Source organism: Pteronotus mesoamericanus, unplaced genomic scaffold, assembly GCF_021234165.1.
Source record: "Pteronotus mesoamericanus isolate MK-2021 breed Mesoamerican mustached bat unplaced genomic scaffold, CSHL_Meso_final contig_25, whole genome shotgun sequence".
Lineage (NCBI taxonomy): Eukaryota > Metazoa > Chordata > Mammalia > Chiroptera > Mormoopidae > Pteronotus > Pteronotus mesoamericanus.
The window spans coordinates 35,047,708-35,068,477 of record NW_026555105.1 but is presented as its reverse complement, the minus strand read 5'-3'; the positions used below and the strand labels follow the sequence as shown (position 1 = coordinate 35,068,477).

At 38.4% G+C, this 20,770-nt stretch overlaps 1 protein-coding gene across 2 annotated transcripts in view; it reads left to right on the top strand.

The window, feature by feature from the left end:
- KIF16B (kinesin family member 16B) overlaps positions 1–20,770 on the top strand; it is a 301,193-nt gene that overhangs the window by 266,072 nt on the left and 14,351 nt on the right. For both annotated transcript variants that reach the window (XM_054574081.1, XM_054574080.1), the window contains one exon: positions 7,291–7,374. In XM_054574081.1, the coding sequence (XP_054430056.1) occupies positions 7,291–7,374 (84 nt within the window). The remainder of the gene's footprint in view (positions 1–7,290; positions 7,375–20,770) is intronic.

The following is a 20,770-nucleotide window of genomic DNA, read 5'->3' as shown; positions in this document are numbered from 1 at the left end:
TTTCAGAATGGTTACTTTTTTCTCCTGCCAGAACTGAGGGGATTTCTCTCCCATCTTCACAATTAGAATATGGTGAGACTCTTGGAGGTAAAACTCAGGCAAGTGTGGAGACCACCCCAACACCTTCCAGTGCAACCCTCCCCCAGCTTTTGACTCTGCTACTAGTCTACAGTGAGCTTCCAGCGATTCACCAATTACAATTTAAACCCTTCCTACCAGTACTGATCCAGCTGGGTCTTCTTCACCTGATAAGCTGTGATTGTCTGCCGCCTCCTGTCTACTTCTTCAGTTTTGGAACAGTGGTTTGCCCCATGACCTCCATTCTCTGATGGATCTAGGAAGAGTTGTTGAGTTTTAATTTGTTTGTTCAGCTTTTTTTGTTGTTGTTGTTGTGAGGGCAGGAGTAATGGTTTCTAAGCTCCTCAAGTATCAGATCAGAAACCAGAAGTTCTACTCTTCTACTCGAATAGTTTTAGATTTACAGAAAAAAAAAAAGTGACGTTAGCTCAGAGTGTTCATACACCCCATACCCGGTTTCCGCTATTCACAACTTATATTAGTATAGTAAGTTTGTCACAATGATTACTGCGTTATTGTGAACCACTATTGATATGTTATCATTAACTAAAGTATATTTTTTAGATTTCCTGAGTTTTTACCTGATGTCTTTTGTTTCAGGTTCCCATTCAAGGCATAATATTACTTTTAATCATTATGTCTCCTTAGCCTCCTCTTGGCTGGGACAGTTTCTTATGCTTTCCTTGTTTTTGATGACTTTGACAGTTTTGAGGAATGCTGATTGGGTATTTTATGGAATGTCCTCAGTTGAGATTTGTCTGATGTTTTCCTTATGATTAGATTAGAATTATGGGTTTGGGGAAGGAAAACCGCAGAGGTAAGTAAAGTGCCATTCTCATCCCATCATGTAAAGATACATGTACGATCAGTATGACTTTTCTCTGTCTACCCTGACCTTGATCACCTGGCTCAGGTTTTTTCAGGTTTCTCCACTTGAAATTTACTTGGTTTTCTCCCTTTCTATACTATGTTCTTTGGAGGCAGTCACTGTGCACAGCACACATTTTAGTAACAGGAAGATATGTTCTACTTCCTTGAGGGTGAAGTGTCTCCATTAATTATTTAGAATTTTTCTGCATTGGAGGCTTGTCTGTTCTTCCTCATTTCTTTCTTTATTCAGTTGTTTATCCAATCATTGTGTTTTGGGTTATAGGCCAATATTATTATTTTTTAATTTTGTTTTTGAAATTGTTATAGTTTAGCCATTAGGAACTCTGGGTTGTCACCTGTGTTCCTTCATAACATTTCCACCGTTGGTGCTTTAGGTTTTGAGTAACTCCTTACTTCTGGCACCACAGATGCTTGGGGCTTATTTTATATGTTCCTCTGCCAGTCCTAGAATCAGCTGTTTCTCTAAGAGCTAACTCACTTTTACACCCATTTTTCCCCTTGTACTTTCTTCTTTCAACCTGCGTATCACTTTTTTTAATTTTGGCTCTTTTTTTAGAGATTTTACATGATTTCTATAAGACTATGAATAATTTTTTGTATGATTTTTTTCTGGCTGTCTTTGACTAGTCCTTCTTATAGTATATGTTCTTTTTCTGCCTTTTGCTCATATTTCATTCAACCCTCCTCACCCCACCCTTTTTATTCAAGTTCCAGTTTGAGTTGCTACTAATTATTTTTCATCTTTAAGTGAAGAGGACTTGTTGTTAGGAGAAAACACCAGTGTAGCACAGGGCCAAGGAGGGGACAGATACTGGGGAGGGGGAAGTCGGTGAACTGCTACATGCCATAACTTTTACCTGGAGTTTTTCTGAATTTTCTTCCACCAGTTTTGTTTCTTCATTTTGAGACACATTCTTATTTCTTGGTGGTCCAAAGGGCAGTGGGACTACTGGTTGTGACTATAAAGCCAATACTTGCCCTCTGGCCTTTCCTCCGTCCAATAGTATGAGCTCCCCTGAGTCCTTCCTCTCACAGCCACCTCCTGAGGCTGAGGGTGTCTCTACATTTTCCTTGTCCCCAGATTTCATCTCTTTAATTACAGAATAGTGGGAGGCCTGAGAGTCTGCAGGTTGAATTTGGTGGACAGCTCGTGGGCTCCTGGTGCTACAGCCTGGAGGTGAAGCAAGAGAGGCTCTCGGAAGCCCCCATCTCACCCCCTTCCCACAGGGCCTTCCATGGGTGCTGCCTGGCCTGCGATGTGGGAAGACATTTCCTGGTTTGGAGATGGTGTTCCCTTTGCTTTTCTTCTCTTTTGTTGTTTTGGTGCTTTTGAAGGAGATGGAGAGAGAAAAGAAAGCTCTACTATCTTTAACCAGAGCTGTTCCATCAGTTTTTGTGGTTTCCGGAAAGATTATTTTATTGCTGTCACATTTTTCAACATGTGACTCTCTCCACAAAAGTTAGAAGGTGAAATATGGTGCATGCTCTTTATGAAAATGAAACCTTATAGAAAGAAAGAACATTACTGTTCTCTCATTTCTGAATCCCGAATATTTTGATAATTTTGTATGAATCAGAAATATTTACCTGAGCCTCTTTAGAATTTACTTATTGTGAGGAATATAGAACTTCAGGAACTTTAATTTTTAGAAATATAGGACACTGTATATCCTTTGTCACAGGTTGCAAAAGAAATCAAAGAGGAGTCTATTCTCCACCCAGTTTGTAATTTACTGTTCCTGACACTACATCTCAGAGGTGTAGTGTCATCTAGACCATCTGCTAGATTAAGAAATGAGGCCACAAAAATGAAAATTTGTAAATATAAAGAACTTGAGAAGAAATGAAAATATCCAGGTTATATAATTGATTTTAAAATTTCTGTATACTTGAGAAAGTAACCAAGCAGTTAAAAGATGTTCATGTATGTAGGACATGAGGGAAAAGCCAGGGGCAGTTCTGCATCACCCTTTCTGTGAGCCTCTTGTATTCATTTGTTGCAAATAGTAATTTTCAGACAGGAACTTTAAACAAAGTAAAAGAGATTTTTTTTTTATTTTGACTCTCTAGACACATTATTTGTCTTGACCAGTGGTACTTCTGATTTTGGTAAATGGCCCATTTTTTAAAATTTTTTTTACAGTTTAAATTATTCACAATCCAGAATTGAAATGTACAGAGGACTGCTCTTGCTGCTTGTTTAAAATAAATGAAGCAGTTGCTTTGCATTTGTGGGGAGAAAAAGTTCAGGCCTCTTTACTATGTCTAAACTCTTCTAAGGATTTTTATAATACTACTATTTCAAGAATGGAGCAGCAGTTCCTGCCCTCTTTTCTCTAATCCAAGTAAAGACGATGATGGTCTTTTCTTTCTGGAAGACTGGCCAATTGAGATGGCTGAGTGCATCTATATGCACTATGTCAGCAACTATTAGTCCCTAAATGGCTTCCTGTGCTACCTCCCCTGGAGTCCCAACTTGTCAGCTACAATATTTCAATATCATATGTATTTTAGGTTATTTTTAGTTTTTATTATTTTAAATGCTTTCTAAGAAATATTCTTTCAAACAAATATGGTTTAGATATAACCAACTGATAACCTATCAAATGAGAATATTTACACTTCTCAGGTAAAGCAGGTAGAAATATATCTTTGCCGTGGTGGTTTCTTAAAAATGTCAAAGTTTTATACAGGGCTTAACCAGATGAAATTACAGATATTCAACCATTTTTAACTTACAAAATTGGAAATTTCATTTTGTTCACTCTAAGAGCTTATAGATAGCAAGGCGTAAACCGCACTGCTAAGAGTGTCTAAAAAGGAGAAATGGAGGTAGTTCCCATTCTTCCAAAAGGAGAAAGTTGGAAAGCTATTTCTGATGTAAATATAATTACTTTAGTGGAGGCCATATTTCTATTTATACTTTGCCTTGTGGCCTTGCCTTTCTATTTTAGTTTGTTCGTGTTCAGTCCCCACCAATAGGACTCAGCAGCATGCATTTCTATCATGAATCACATGGCAGCTTCTCCCAGTTTTTCCTCCCTCACTTCAACTCTCCGACTATATGTATAAGGATATCCACCATTATTCTTTTCTTTTATTATGAGAGGTATAAGTTGATAAAAGCTAACTAATCTTATACATCCTAAGACGGACTTCTGGAAGCCTCCCTCTAGACTCATCCCCTTTCCTGTTATTCCCACTGCTATTGCTAACCCCTGTCAGTTTCCTCTTCCTTTGTTGGGTACAGGTCCTCAGTGAGATTCCATTGACAGCTCTTGTTGGAACTGTTGATCATAGCGCAGCAGCTGTGCATCATTTTTCACATTCTTTCATCTGAATCCTGATCCCAAGGGCTTCAGAATGGGCTCTTCTGTACACTGCAGATACCCTTTACCTGGAGTTACTTCTGATTCCTCGTCTGGAGTCTGCCATCCCATCCATGGCTTTGAATCTTTCTAAGTCACTTAACTCTGGACCTGTGTTCATCTCTAAAGTTAGATAGTTGAATATCAGAGTCCTATGATTATGTGCCTAAAAACCATTTAAAGTCCTTTTCTTCCTAAAATCTAAACAACAGTATTATACATAATTTATATGTAGTTATTTCATAGGGTGAATATTAATACTATAAAATATTAGCCTTCATCTCAAAATAGAGTATTACTGTCTACTATGAGGATATTTAAATGCTTGGTTCCCTCCCAGTTCAGCTCCAGAAGTCCTTTTAGTGTACCATTTCTGAAGGAGCACACAAGTGTGACTATAGAATTCCCCCAACAGAAACCACATCACCTCATCAGCCACACAAGAAAATGAAAAACAACCAACTGTGAAAGCACACTTGCCAAGCTTTCAGCATCACTGCATTGAGCAGGAGAAACATATGTACAAGAAGAAATTGAGGCTGGATGAAGCCCAAATGGCAAGCTCTGGTCTACTTGTCTTCTCTAAGCTGAAACATAGGGGAAGTGGGTTTGTGCCAGTGATCCCAGGGTTCCAGAAAACTATTTGCTCCCTGAAGCCATATCACCAGTCCAGGGATGGGGAGAGGGTTCAAGAAAAGGTGACATGCTGCTTTCTTAGTCATTACCAGATCTCTGACAAACAGTAATAGGAGCCAAGGTCCATTTACCATCGCTTCACTAAACCTTCACAGAAGCCTGGTGAAGTTTAGTAGTATTGTCTGCAGTACTTTCAGGAGAGAATAGTTAGGCTTCCTGACACATATGTAGTTAGCTAGTTAGCAGCCAATCCAAGATTCAAGCTGGGTCTGTCTTACCTCAGTACCCATGGTCTTTTACTTTACCTCACACTGGTTTTAAAGTTGAATGTCAGGAATGAAATTGGAACATTGGTAAGAAAGGGTTAGAGGCGCTATACACCCCACCGCCCAAGGTTTTTCTGCTTTGGTAGAAAGAGCCCCAGAATATGAAGGAAGCAGATATCTGCCTGACTTCAATTAACTTTAAAAAAGGACTATAAAGTAATCAAAGACAACGAAGAGTTTTAAAATGAAGAATTATTCTTAATAAGAAAAAGGTAGATTACCCTAAAAAAAAATGGACAAGAGTTGAACAGACACTTCCTCAAAATGACTAACCACATGGTGAATGAGCATGTGAAAAGATTCTCAACATCTTTAGTCATTAAAGTAAAGCAGCCTGGAACCACAGCAGAAATCACTGCATGCCCTCCAGAATTGCTGAGATGAAAAAGACCACAGTACCAAGTGTAGTAAGGATCTGGAGCTACTGAATCTCTCAGTCACTGCTGGTGGTGTGTCCCTTAGTAAAACCACTGTGGAAAACCATTTGATAACTTCAAATACAAATAAAGACTTGCATACCATATAACCCAGAATTTTATTCCTAAGAGTATGACCACCCTACATATGTTCATTTGAAGACTTATAGAAAAATTTCTATAGTAGCACAATTCCTAATGGCTAAAAACAGGAAACTAACCAAAAGCCGAATAACAAGAGACTGAACTAAATGGTGGAACGTTCACATGATGAAATATTATACAGCCACAGGATGAACAAACTATTGCTGCACATAACAACATGGATAGAACTCACAAATATCAGGTAGAGCAATGCAGGTAGTTCATGCTGTATGATACTATTACATGAAGTTCAAAAATAGGAAAAACTAAACTAGGCTGTTAGAAGTCAGCCATCCTTCATAGGGGGTAGGAGGGAATGTGTGTGGAGCTTTCTGAGGTGCTGGGTATGTTCTGTTTCTCCATATGGGTGTTGGTTGCAGTGTGTTGAAATGTTGAAAATTCACCAGGTTTTTCACTTAGGACATGTGCATTTTGCTCTATGTATGTTCTACTTTAACACTAAGTATTTAAAGTACTCTATGTACATATGCTAGTTCTTAATCTTCGACTCCGCTGTGATAATATAAATTTAAATCAACAAGGGTATTTGCATATGTATAAAATAGGAATTTTATGCCATATTGTAGACATATATTATGGGAGAAAGGTTGTTAATTTTTTCTTGATAATGCTTCATTGGACTCTAGATTTGTCTAAACCTCATGAAGTGAGAAAGGAAGAAAATGGTGACTTCCATCAGCTCCAGCAATGATATTGCTTAGCGTTCATTCAACCAAAGCAGCACTGACTGGTCAGGTGTTTATCAGATTACAGAGTCTTTCTTGTCTTGGAGTCTAAAATATAACTTACCTTTTTATTATGATTCTTACACTGGCAAGAAGATAAGCATAAGGAAAATAACTGTGAAATTATAAGACCTGCTAAAACAAATCCTGAACCTTTCTTTAGGCAAGTAGGTGAAAAGATTTGATAAGATGTCCTTTTTTTACAGGGACAGGCTTCATTTGCAGTAGTAGTTGAAAAAAACAAAATGGAATGTTTAAGGAACCTTAGCAGTGGTCTGAGGACTGTTGTACAAAATGTTCAGGTGGTTGTGGAAGTTGAGTTTCCCAATTCTCATCTCAACACAAAAATAATTGAATTCTAGTAGAAAAACGGGGCAAAAAGAAGAACAAACTTGTGTTTTGAAAATAAAAATTATGAAGCATTATCTGGCAAAGAGTCTAATATTGTCTGAAACAAAAAATTGAGACTCATTTATCTGAGTTCCCGTTGTCTTGCCTTCTCATTTGACTATTGTGGAGCCTTCCTTGCCTGATCTGTTTTAGGTCACACAGTTGATTGATGGCAAAGCAAGGCAGGGCCTCCCATCTTTTCACCCCATGATAGACATTCCAAATAGTAGGTTAATAATGGCCCAGAGGTCACAGATGTGCTATTAATGCATCTCTTGTAAAATATGTGTTTCAGCTTGCAACCCTTGAATTCCCTCCAAAGAAACTATTTGGAAACAAGGATGAGCGTGTGATTGCTGAGAGACGGAGTCACTTAGAGGTAACAGAATGAAGCTTTTCTTTCTCTGTGTGTAGAAAATTTGCCATCTGATTGACCAGTGAGAATTAGTCCTGTTAAACATTATTACCTTGTTCCATGAATGTGAAGGTGCTCCTTCATTGACACAGAAGATGGCAGTAGTAGATTATAAAGTAACAGTATCAGTTTATTTAAAATATAAGTCCTTATCCCCCTGTGGTCTAGCAGAATGTTTTTCTGGTTTTTTAGGAGCTACTTTTATTCTAAGGGTTAGGAAGCAGGTTGTGGGTGAGAACTAAATATTCGCCATAGACAGATGGTATGAAGACAAGATGAAGGTATGAAGTTTGCTGGAAAAAAATTGAATTAATTAACTGAAGATAGTATTGCATCATTACTTTTTCAAGATAATTGGAAGCTAAAAGACACATACCTATTTTAGTTATGTTAGGTGTTTTGTTTTTTATTTATCTTAACTTAGTCTTCTGAGCCAGCTACATGTAGGCCTTTGGTTCAAGACAACTTGTTTTTCTGATGGCCTCATTGCCAATGCACACTGCGGGCCACTTTATATAGTATATATAGTATGTATTCTTTTCAGGAGAGAATTGTTTGCTTGGTTGGGATCTGATGCTAATGCACTGAGTGTGTGTGCTGAGGCATGGTCACAGGCCTTCCTAAATCGTTGGCTACTCTTCTGCCATTATGAGCCATTGAGGCAAGACAGTGTAAGGTTACAAAGAGCTCACTACAGTGTGTCAGCAAGCTTTCAGAGGGCCTCCTAAAGTCCCCTTTGCTGCTTCTTTAAGAGGAATAACAACACCTATTGTTGATAAAATCATACAAGGGAAGGCCTAAGAGTCATTTCTGAATTGTGAAGTGCTACATAAAATGTAGGTATTATTTTCATTCCTGATGACAGCCAAAGGGTCCACCTCATGCCAGTGAACCAAGGATTACGAAAACTTCCAGAGGCTGGAGATTGCAGTGAGAGCCAAAGGAGAGAAGTGGAGGGCATGGAGAAATGGAAGGCTTGGAGTTTGCAGTCTGTGAGAGGCATTGTAGAGTTTTGAGATCTTCAGGACAGAACTGCTCTGAGGACAGCAAAGTTTCAGGGTGTGGCCATGTTTATAGGCATGTGTTTGAGTTAAACTTCAGCATTAACATGTTTGAAGAGGGCCTAGAACTCTGAAGACTGAGCTTTGGATGGGTCACTTCAGGCTTCTGAAAAGCATCCCATAAGATGGCATGGCCTTATTATCCAAGTGAAGAATTTGCCTGCAAGGGAAAGATTATCATGGTGAGCCTGCTGTTCAAGCCTTCTTAAAGCTTTGATTGTATCATGCAAGAAATTTAAAAATAACAGTAGAACTAGCAGTGATTTTCTTTACCTAACCCTTACCTGCCTCAGTGATCTAGACTTGTCTACAACAAAAACAGAGAGAATAATAGTATATAAAAACAAGTTTATAAACAACAGAAAATAGACTGTTTTCATTCCCAGCTGCCTGGCTATGCCACAGCAGACAGGGTGTTTTTTTTTTTTGTGCTCTGCATCTGTGAGCACAGCTTTGAGTGACTTGCATCTTTCCTTTCCAGCTTCCAGTGTCAAAGCAGAGTTCAAGGCCATCTTTCATTCCTGGTGCCTTGTTTGTTCTTTCAGTATCTCCTACTTAATCACTTACCCATCAACTGTTGATTAACAAAGTCCTATGTTAATGTCTCTACTGATGCAAACATCCCTTCTGTTGCCTGTGACTTATTTAACGGTGGCATTGGCCTTCGTAGAATGGATTCCATACCTCATGGAAATAGGCACTTATTTACATTTTTAATTAAATGCATTTCATCTAATGTTGATGGTTATAGGCACTTATATTTCAAGTTAAGTGTATTTCATCTAATGTTGATAGTTAAATCTTAGAATATTATAGGTTTTTTCAAGGAGAAAGCATAATTCAGCTTCACATTTTTATGTGAAAATTAACAAAATTACTTCCCCTGAACTTCCTGTATGATTTAATTCATTGTACATGTCTTTAATTCCTGATACATGCTGAAAATAGTACTAGGCATTTATGGAATATAAATGAGACATTGCTTTCCCTCTAAGAACATGTTTTAATTCCCATATGAAATTATCCAGAGGTAAAACCTAATACATAAACACAAACAGAAAGGTGGTTTCCATTAGAACACATTTGCACTGGTACACACTGGTATAAATAGTGTGTGCTCAGAAGGAATTATCTGACAATTTTTAAAACCCAGAAGTGTAATGTTATAAGCCTTCTCACCATGAGTCAGCTGTATAAAGTAGGGTTTTAAGCATTCAGTTGTTTTACTCTCCCTTGCTATTAAAATATTTCCAAGATTTTGACCTTGTGTTTGAGGTTATCACCAAAAAGTATAAAATGTTTTCACATTAAAGACACAGATACCATGTTTGCATTTTCCAAGTTATACAGATTAAATCTGTTCAAATAATGATTTGCAAAAATGATGGGTAATAGCAGAATTTTCCAACTCCTGTGAGATACCTTGGAGATGTGGAGATTTACTTACTTTAAGGGGAATAGTAGTTGTATGTGTGGCAGTGGTGGTGGTGGCAAGCTGGAGACCCAAGGACAGTGATATTGAACATGCTGCACCGATAAAGGCAGGAGCGGGCGAGAACACGATGATGGTAAATGAAGGAGTATAAACTGGGCCTCCAACGCTCTTATTGATAAACTTGCATCAGCTCCACCCAAAGTTACTGGGCCAACTATGTACGTGGAGCCACTTCTTCCAGAACCTGGCCTATTACTGATTTGCATCTTAAGCTCAACTCAAAGATTCACACCATAGAATCTTTGAACGTTTCTAATGTGGGTAGATCTTGCTATTGCTGCCGAAGTGGCTGGCTGGAATTGGTTCAGTGTAAGTGTGCATGTTGTGGGCAGATCCTGCCCTCCGGCAGTCAGAGGGCTCTGACAGCAACGCTTCCCAGGAGTGACATTCCTTCTTGAAACCCAGACAGCAGCCAAGGAGACAAAGTTTGGCAGATGAAGCTGTTACTTTGAGCAGAAAGGCTCTTTTTACTAAATTTGAAACCAGATACCATTACTGCTAATTAGGTTGAATCATAAGGAACTGCCAATGTATGTCAGAATGGAGGCATATCGGCAGTTTCATATGCTTCCATGTAGTTCCTCATCTCTGACCATGACTGAAAGGATGACCTTTCATTATAATCTTACCAGTTTTTGTTTAAAGAAATGTTTATGATAATTGTTGACTTTTAAGTATTCACTTCATGTCTCATCAGAAGTTCTGAATGTCAATTGCTTATGGCTTTAATTTTAAAGCATATCTTTCCAGTTGGTGTCACATTATTTCTATGCAAATTAATTTCCTATCTGAATTACTGAACCTGAGAAATTTCTAGGAAGTTTTCTTGAAAGTACTAGAGCATGCAGCAACCCTAGGCCACTTCTTTCTTTCTTCCTCATTTACATCTCATGAGCTAAAGCATTATTCAAAAGTATAAAAAGTAATGTGGTAGGTAAGAGTGAGGGCCTTGGAGCATCATTCTGGTCTTGAATTCTGGTTCTGCTCCTTTGCAGTTATTTGCTATCACTGCTTCAGTTTCCTTACCTGTAAAATAAGAATCAGTAATACCGCCACCTTCCTGGAATTGACCTGGGAATTAAATGAGATCAGCTACAGAGAAAAATCACACAGAAACGGTCGGTGGTAAGAGGGTGATGGTGAAGATGGTAGGAGTGGTGGTGGCGCTAACAGCAGCAGCGAGGGAGCTGTACGAGCCAGGGAAGAGCGAAGAGCACCACCCACCCACCCATGGGCATAAAGTGGAACAATGTGAGTTTCTCAGTTGGGCACATCGATTTCTGAGGGCAAAGACACTCACATTATGTGAGTGTTCTTACTCATGGTGATTTCTGGAAGTTATGAGGCATCTCTTGCTCTAATACCAGCCTGTCATTCAACCTGTAAAATTGTAATCTGAAAAGTAGAAATGCTTTTTGATGATTTTAGCAAGGTTGAGCTTTTGTCCGTGGTGGTGAAGATTAGAGGCATAGGATCCTTATGAACTGAGTGCCACCCCTCCACATTTGTGGAGCTGTTATTCACAGCTGGTTAATTTGCATGTATCCCAGGTCATTGACTGTAAGACTGGCCACTATGGAGTCCCTGGCTCCACTGAGCTTCTCCCAGGGAACAAACAGAAAAGTATCATCACCTTTTAGCAAAGACCCGCCCCCCCGCTCCGCCCAAGGAATGTACCTACTTTTTTTAAACAGTGTTAGATTTATTGACTCAGCAGAAAGGGAGAACCATACACATACTATTGGATGCATAAGGGCATCTCAGCAAGAAGGTGTTCCAAAGAATTCGTGATAGGATTTGGGCTTGTTTTAGTGATACTGCAAAGAGTGCAAGGAAATGGGGCTTTGCTCTGGACGGGATGTCAGGCTAACTCTAATTGGATATCGTGATGTTATCTAGAACATTAGAAGCTATCTTCTAATATAATAATATAATAAGAACATTAGAACATATTTAGATAGCTATCTAGAACATATCTCGAAGGCAAAAAGAATAGAATGAGGTTAAAACTATGATTGATTAAAAAGAAGTAGCAGTAAACCAGAATAGGGGGGTATTTGGTCAAAGTCATGTTTTGTGCAGTGTTCATGGTTTTGACTGTGTTCAGACTTGATTATTGAGTGTTTTTGTTTTGTTTTGTTTTTGTTTTGGTCATGCTTCTTCATGGTCACAGAGTAGCCTTGCTTGGTGTAGTTTGGTATTCTTTGAAATTGTTTAAGGTTGCAGCTTAGCTTTGAGTACAAGGACTGCTCTTGGTGGCTCTTTTTTTTTTAACCCTTTTCTTAGAATAAAGGGATGATGCCCAGAATTTATAGATACCATTCTTTACATGGAAACAATGAAATAAATGGACTGAAGAGTTGTTTTCGAAATAAAATTTTGACTGTTCAAATGCCTTATCTGCCAAATACAGGTAGTAACAGGAGCTCTCTGCTTTGACATATCTCTACCACAGCTACCCCCCCAACTACTGCCAGTTATTTTTCCGACATACCGTGCCTGTAACACATACAGTCTAGCTTTTCTGACTAACAGGTGTCTCATTCTACTTTAGTTTTATGTTACTTTCAAACCTTAAATTTACAACAATAGAATTATTTGGTGTGTACATTTTATTGGTTGAGCACTTTCAGTTTCAAAGTTAATTTTAGGAGTTAAGAATCTTTGAGTTTTTTTGTCTACAGCCATACCACCCTGAACATGCCTATCTCATCTGATCTTGGAAGCTAAGCAAGGTCAGGCCTGGTTAGTACTTGGATGGGAGAATCTTTGAGTTTTTTTATTCATTTGTCTGTATGAAAGATATCTAGCAGTTCTATGCTTAATTTAACATTTTATCTACTCCCTGCTTATATTACAAAATGGATAATGGTAGGACCATTACCAAACAGGCAGAGATTTAAGAAATACCTCACATTTTCTTCCTTATTTGTGTTTTCTTTCTGGTTATCTGGTTATTTATATTAGCAGGTAAGTCCATATTCACCACTGTCAGTAGCAAAGCATTTTTGAAGAGAGTTAGGTGACTGTAGATGTGTTAGAGTAGTTGAGTAAGGAGATCGAGGTGGAATTTAGGGGCTGATCCATCTTCGTGCTTCATGGAGTCAGAGGAGCTGAAAATGCTGTGATCCTGGGGCTAAAACGGGGAAAAAGAGAGGAAACTCAGTATGGTACTAGAACAATGTGGAAGACTCTAGAGTAAGGCCTGAGTTTAGAACCCCACTCTGTGATACACTAGTGTCTGTGTGACCTTAGCGAGTTGTGCCCCTCCCTAAACTTCAGCTTATTAAATGGCAGAAATAATATCTACTTTGTAGAATTATTGGAATTACATGAGAAATCATGCATACTATACTGGAAGTAAGCAATGTCATGAAGGAGGAAAAGGAAGTATGAGAAATAATAAACTCTGGCAGCAAACTGCTGGTAAAGGAATCATTTTATACAACAAAAATTCTTACAAGATCCGTGTAAGTTGGTGCTTATGATCACATCAAAGAGTGTGAGTCCCCATCTGAAGGGGAAATCCCACTTTAGTTTTCATGAGCGCAAGGACTGCTCTTGGCGGCTCTTTTTTTAAACCTTTTTCTTAGAATAAAGGGACGATGCCCAGAGTTTATAGATATCATTCTTTACATGGAAACAATGAAATAAATGAACTGAAGAGTTGTTTTCAAAATAAAGTCTTGAAAGTCATGAGCAGTTACTGGTTCAAGAAGAAACCAAAATTAAAAAAATGTTTCCAAGGAGTTGTTTCCAACAACTTCCAAACCCAGATGGAGGCCTGGAGGGTAAAGGGAAGCACCCAGCAAATGCTTTCAGACAGTTTTGCTCTCTGCCACTCTCTCCTCCTTCTCTCCAAAATGGCCTCCTCTGTGGGGTGACGGCTAACAACTCAGGGCCTCAACTCACGTGAAAGTGGAAAAATTATTCTCTATCATTGTGCTCCGAATCTAAAACTCTATGCTGGCAACCAGGATCTTCATTACTTTACTGATTATAATTTAAGTCAGCTGACACACCTTTGAGCTTGGAGCACCTCCTTCAGCTCAGATGTCTTCTGCTCCAAGAGACCTGCCCCCAAGTAGCAGCAGTCCTGCCCCACGACTCCCCACAGGACACCCCTTTTATTTCTTGGTCACAGCCCATAGAAGTGGTTAGAGAGACTTGTTTTTGGTTTGTTTGCTGTTGGATGGTGTTCTTTTTTCAGTGTTTTATATTTTACTAAAAGATAAGTTCTATGAGGACAGGTACTTCAGCTGTCTTGTTCACCTCTGTTTTCTCAGTGCTTAGAATGGTATCTAGACCTTAATGTGTCCTTAAAAAATGTTTGGTCAACAACCAGTTACAGCTGTGTTGAACAGCAAGTAGCACATATTTGTTCTGACAGAAAACATTTTTAAAATGAGAGCACATGCTTAAACTTGAGTTTAAATGCTAGATCTGCCACTTAATAGTATGCCATTGGGCAAGTTACCCACTCTGAACTTTGTTATTATCAATGTAAAATAGGGATAAGAAGAATTAACTTTCAGAGCTGCTGAGGGGATCAAATAAGGATGGCATGTAAAAACTCCTAATAGAAGATACAGCCCATGATACATCCTCAATTGTACAAGATAATGGTTACAAACACTGTAGAGTCCAGCAGACCTGATAGTGAATCCTTGCTGTGCTGCTTACTGACTGGTTGACCTTGGACAAGTTACTTAACCTCTCCATGAATCAGTTTCCATGTCTAAAAAATGGGGAAAATAATAGTATACCCAGTTCATAAAGTTGTTGTGAGGGATAAATGAGATAATGCATACAAAATATTAGACGGGTGCCAGTTACATAGCAAACACTAGAAATGATATGGCAGTTGCTATGTAGTGATATAGAGTATACTTTCAATATTAAACATTTAAAGTTTATTTAATGCAATAAGATAAGAAAAAGAAATAAAAGGTATACTGATTGAAAAGGAAAAATAAAACTGTCTTGTTTGCAGATGATATGATTGCCTATGTAAATAATTGACAAAAATACTTTCTGGAACTCATAAGCAGTCGTGGCAAGATTGCAGTATACAAGGTTAATATACAATCATCAGTCACTTTCCTATATAGCAGCAATGAACAAGTGGAATTTGAATTAAAAGTACACTACTATTTAATATTAGTCCCCTCAAAAATTAAATAAGTGAAATCTACCTATATATATATATATATATATATATGATCTATATGAAGAAAACTATAAAATGCAGTTGAAACAAAAGAACTAAACAAATGAAGAGATATTACATGTTCATGGATAGGAAGACTCAATATTGTCAAGATGTCAGTTTTTCCCAACTTGATCTATAGATTCATTGCAATCCCAATCAAAATCCCAGCAAGTTTTTTTGTGAGTATGGGCAAACTGATTGTAAATTTTATATAGAAAAGCAAAAGACCAAGAACAGCCAGTGGAGTATTAAAAGAAAAGAGCAAAGTTGGAGGACTGACACTACCTAATTTTAATACTTAGTGTAAAGGTATAGTAATCTAGACAATGGGTTATTGTCAAACAAAGAGACAAATCAATGGAGCAGAATAGGAAGCCCACAAATAAACCCAGATAAATATAGTCAAGTGGTCTTTGGGAGCAAAGGCAATACAATGGAGCGAAGATAATCTTTTCAACAAATGATGTGTTGGAGCTGGACATTCACATACCAAAAAAAAAAAAAAAAAGAAAAAGAAAAGAATCTAGATATAGATCTTACTTACACATTTCACAAAAAGTAACTCAAAATGGATCATAGACCTAAATGTAAAACGCAAAACTATAAAACTAGAAGATGACATAGGAGAAAACATAGATGACCTTGGGTATAGTGATGATTTTTTAAATATCACATTAAAGATATGACCCATGAAAGAAATAATTGATAAAATAAACTTTATTAAAATTAAAATTTTCTGCTCTACAAAAGACAATGACAGCAGAATGAGAAGACCGACCACAACCTGGGGGAAAATATTTGCAAAAGACACATCTGATAAAGGACTCTTATTGAGAACATAAATTAAACTTTAAAACCTCAACAATAATAAAATAAAAATCCAATAAAAATGGTCAAAAGACATGGACACCTCACCAAAGAACATATACAAATGGCAAACAAGCATGTACAAAAGGATACTCATCAATATCATATGTCATTAGGGAACTGCAAATTAAAGTGACAGTAGGGTACTTCTCCACACCTATTAGAATGGCCAAAATCCAAAACTCGAGGGACAAACATCAAATGCTGGTGAGGATGTGGAGCAACAGGAACACTCATTTCATTGCTAGTGGGAATGCAAAATGAGAAAGGCACTTTGAAAGACAGTTTGGAAGTTTCTTATAAAACTAAAACACACTCTTAACATACACTTGTACTCCTTGGTATTTACCCAAGTGAGTTGAAAACATGTCCACATAAAAACTTATACATGTAAACTATAGACTTTGGGTTGTAATGGTGTGTCAGTGTCAATTCATTGATTATTAAAAAAACACCCTGGCATGGGATGTTACTAGTCAATGTAGGGGTATATATAGAAAAATCCCTGTATCTTCCTCTCAACTTTTCTGTGAACCTATAACTTCTAAAAAATAGTTTATAAAAATCATTTAAAAGTAAGCCATCATGCAGTCATCAGGTTCCCTCCTTTCCTCTTTTGTCTCTCTCCATTCCATTTTCACTTGTCCTCACTACATTCTCGTATTTTGATACCCAAGAAGAGCCAATATTTTCATTCAAGTCCCAAAGCAAGAAAAGACTGATGTTCTAGCTCAAAGCAGTCAGACAGCAGGAGCTCCCTTGTGCTTAAGGCCTTCAACTGATTGGATGTAGCCCACCTACATTAGGAAGGACAATCTGCTTTAGTCAATCTGTTGACTCAAATGTCAATCTCATCCAAAAATACTCTCATGAGCACACCAGAATAATGTTTGAGCAAATGTCTGGGCATCCAGTGGCCCAGTCAAGTTGACACATAAAATTAACCATGACAGAAGCTGTATCTGTTCACCCCAGATATAGTGGGAGTGGTATTTTTCCCATTTGTTGGGCTTTTGATATTCTAATATCAAACTAAATTATCACCCAACCTCATGTGCAGTCCTAGCATTAAAACTGTAACATCTGTCGTCTCCCTAGCTCCAGTATTCATTTACAGAGTGTTTGGGGCTTGACAAGTGCATAAGAGAGATTCTTCACCTCTTTCCTATTAATGGAAATAGCGTCAGATGAAGAAGGTGGGAGACTTAGGAACTGTGTATGTTCTGTTTATGGAGTTGGTATAGAACATTTTTTATTTCCTTGGCTACTTTTAAAAGCAGAAGGAAATGGAGCCTGAATAGCGCAGCGTTAAACAGCTGGAGGGTTGTTCCTCCTCTCTTCCTAGATACACCAAGGCACCACTGTTGGTCTTCTTTTATGAAATGTCTCATTGCCTCTGAAACAGAAGTAGATACCACAACTGGCATAGACAATTGAGCAGGCAGCATGAGCTCACTTCTCTGTTGCCCGTGCCTGAAGGTAGCATGCCACCTTGTTCAGAGACAGATGTTAACTTCAAGTCACTACTGACCTTACTGTTTACTCTGCTTAATTAAATTTCATTTTAATATTTTCTCATTCTGTCACGCCTTATATCTCACATTCATGCTGTGGCACAGTGGGGGTGAGAAGGAATGGTCTTTTAAACTGAAGCACTTAATTAGTTTCCAGGCTCCTGGGGAAGTATCAAATAGAAATAAAGCTAAAAGGGAAAAAGAATCACCCTCCTTGAGATGTGGTGATTGATGGTAGAAAAGACATTGACCATGTTCTGATGGTGCCCCCAATATTAAAATGTTTTTGGAACTAGTGACCATTTTAAATCATGTATACAATAGTGTCATGTTTGTGTCATTAATTTCTACTAGAATTCCTGTTTATTCAGTTATAGTTGTTCATTTCTGCTAGAGCCTACTATTTCTTTTCCCCCAGTGTGCACATATTGTCCTGGGTGAAGATAAAGAGATGGCCAACTAGTAAAATTTTTAGTCCCTTCCTGAAACTGTCAGGTGGCCAGATAGTCATTTAGAGCCTCCAGATTGCATTGTTGTAAAGAATCACAATCTTGTAAAATACTCACTGGAGGAGGAGATATACAATGACATATTAATTATAAAATAAGGTTAAGCATGCTATAATAATATATAATTATATAGATTTAATTTCTATAGATAATATATAGATAAAATTATAATTATAAATATAGTTATGTTACAGAAGTTTAACATAGATGTAGATTATAGCTGTATAGGTCATAGATATAGAGATGTCAATCATAGATATAATTCAAAATTATAAATATAATTATATAGATATATGGAGTCATTATAAAGTAGAATAAAATAAGAATTCACTCTTGTAAAAACGTAAGACGCAGGAGATCCTTGAAATTACTGCAGCGTAGCCGAGTCCCTGGGAGCCGCAGCCCTGGCAGCCATTCTGACTTGCTCTCCCACAGAAATGCCACAGTTTGGCTGAGTGGTAGTAGCTAAAAGTTGGGAGCTTATCAGTGGCTCGCTATCTTCTGAGTGCCCTGGAATCATTTTGATGATGGATACTCTAAGACCCAGTGAATGAATCCCATTCACCTGAGTTCTTATTGCCTAAGGTTGCAATAAAACTTGTATTTTAAGTACTTTAAAAAAATGCTTATTTATCCAAGGAAAATGATGAGTAAGCTTATTGTGAATCAGAAAGTCCTTATCAGAAAATTGGGTGCTAAAGACATAGAAAGAACACTGTGGAGGAAACAAAGGAGCTGGAGCCCAGAGCAAAGACTAACTCCCCCATTATACTGGCTTCCCAGGGTGTTTAGCAGTCACCACTAAGCAAAGGGCTCCCTCATTACAGCTAAAGCTGGGATCCCCTTAATCACCACCAACCCCAGTCGTGTCCAATAGCACATGCTATTCCAGAGCCCTTTGACCTACCGCGACACTGGCCGTGCCCCTGACAGACAGTGGCAGTGTGTGCTGGTAGTGTCCCGCGGGGCCTCTCAGCGTTCTCTCTTGGCCTTCTCCTAAGGCCAGGCAGCTCCCCCAGCCTTGACTGGGCCGGGCCAGACGTTGGAGGGAGGGTAGAAGTCTATGATAAATGTGCCTGCCTCCCGTCCTTTACTGGGATGATCTGGAAGCACATTCTGTGTATTTCTGATAGGGTCCCCAGCAGGCCTGAGTCCACTTTACCACATCCCCTTTACCGACACTTCTCCTTCTCTTGCTTTCCCACCGCTTTTATTCTGTGTCCAGAATCACCCCCATGTCACCTACCTCTGTCTCTGCTTTCAGGGGGTCTCAGACGGAGTCACTTGCCCAGAGGTAGCTGCTCTTAGGTTTGGACATAAATCCTTCTGATCATTTTTTTTTAGGTGGGGAGCGAGAGGCTTGTGTGCATGCATGCTTTGTGTGCATGTACATGCACACCTAATGTTTTGTGCATGTATATATATTTTAAAACATTTTAAAATATCAATTATGGATACGCTCTAGTAGTCCTATTAGGCCTTTCTGAAAAGCAATCCCTGCCCTCTGTTTATACCCTCCAATTTTCCTTTCCCCAGCAGCAAAAGTTGAGTAACTTTTGGTATTTTTTGTCAAACTGAAATTACATTCATGTATTGCTTCTTTCAGATTTTCGTTTGAATGTGAGGTTTTACCTGTTAACACCCCGTTGTGAACAGTGGCCCCCCACTTGCACCCCCAGCCTCACTGCTCTCCTAAAACATGTGATGTGTCAGGTCTGCAGGTCTTTTTGCTTAGTTTATTATTTACTTACTAATTGCTAATTCAACTTCAAATGCTTGGTCAGTTGTACAGATCTCTTCAGAAAACATTCAGAGCCTCAGGTGTTTCATGAATTCAGCCTTGTTGAAGAACTCCTGGAAACTTATCGCCTCTTCTAGTCAGTCTGAGTCACATCTATTCTGATCTCCCTAATCTGTCATCCTTTGCTTTCTGTTGAATTGTTCCCCCTACTTTCTGTGCCCTGTGTTTTCCTCTTTCTTCCTCACTTTGATGGAGCTCATCTCTAGCAGCTTCCTGAGAAAAGATGTGTACGAGATAAATTTCTAGAGACATGTCTAAAAATGTCTTCCTTCACCTGCATACTGGCTGGATAGAATATGTAAGTTGGGAATTATTTTCTTTCAGAATTTCAAAGGGATTGCTCCATTGTCTTTTAACTCCAGTCCTGCTAAGCAGTTAAAGCCATTTTGATTCCTGATCCTTTGTATGGATCTCAACCCTTTTAATTCCCTCTGCATTCATTGTTCTGAGCATTCACAATTCTACTCTGGGAAGCAATCTGTCAGTTCAACTTCATATGCACTCTCTCTCTCGTGTCCTTAATTTTGGGGGATATTTTCATGATGATTTCCACTCTTAAGGTTTTCTCTGTTGTTTTGTTCTGGAAATTTGTTTGTGTTAAATTTCCTGGTCTGGTCCTTCTCTCATTTTACTATCGCCTCTATGTTTCCTTTCTCTCTCTCTTCCCACCCACTTCTTCCATCCCCTAATTACTCCTCCAAGACTGTTTGAGAAGCACTGTACTATGTGGTACACTTCACTCTTTCTTCCATTGTGTTAACATTGCACTTGTTACTTTTGCATCTTCTAGTGCTGTTTTAAACCTGAAGGCCTAGTTTCATGCTTCCTGAAGTAATCAATTATATTTCTTTCCATTGATGTTGGTACAGTTCCTCTTCATACACTTTCTTTGTTGCAACAG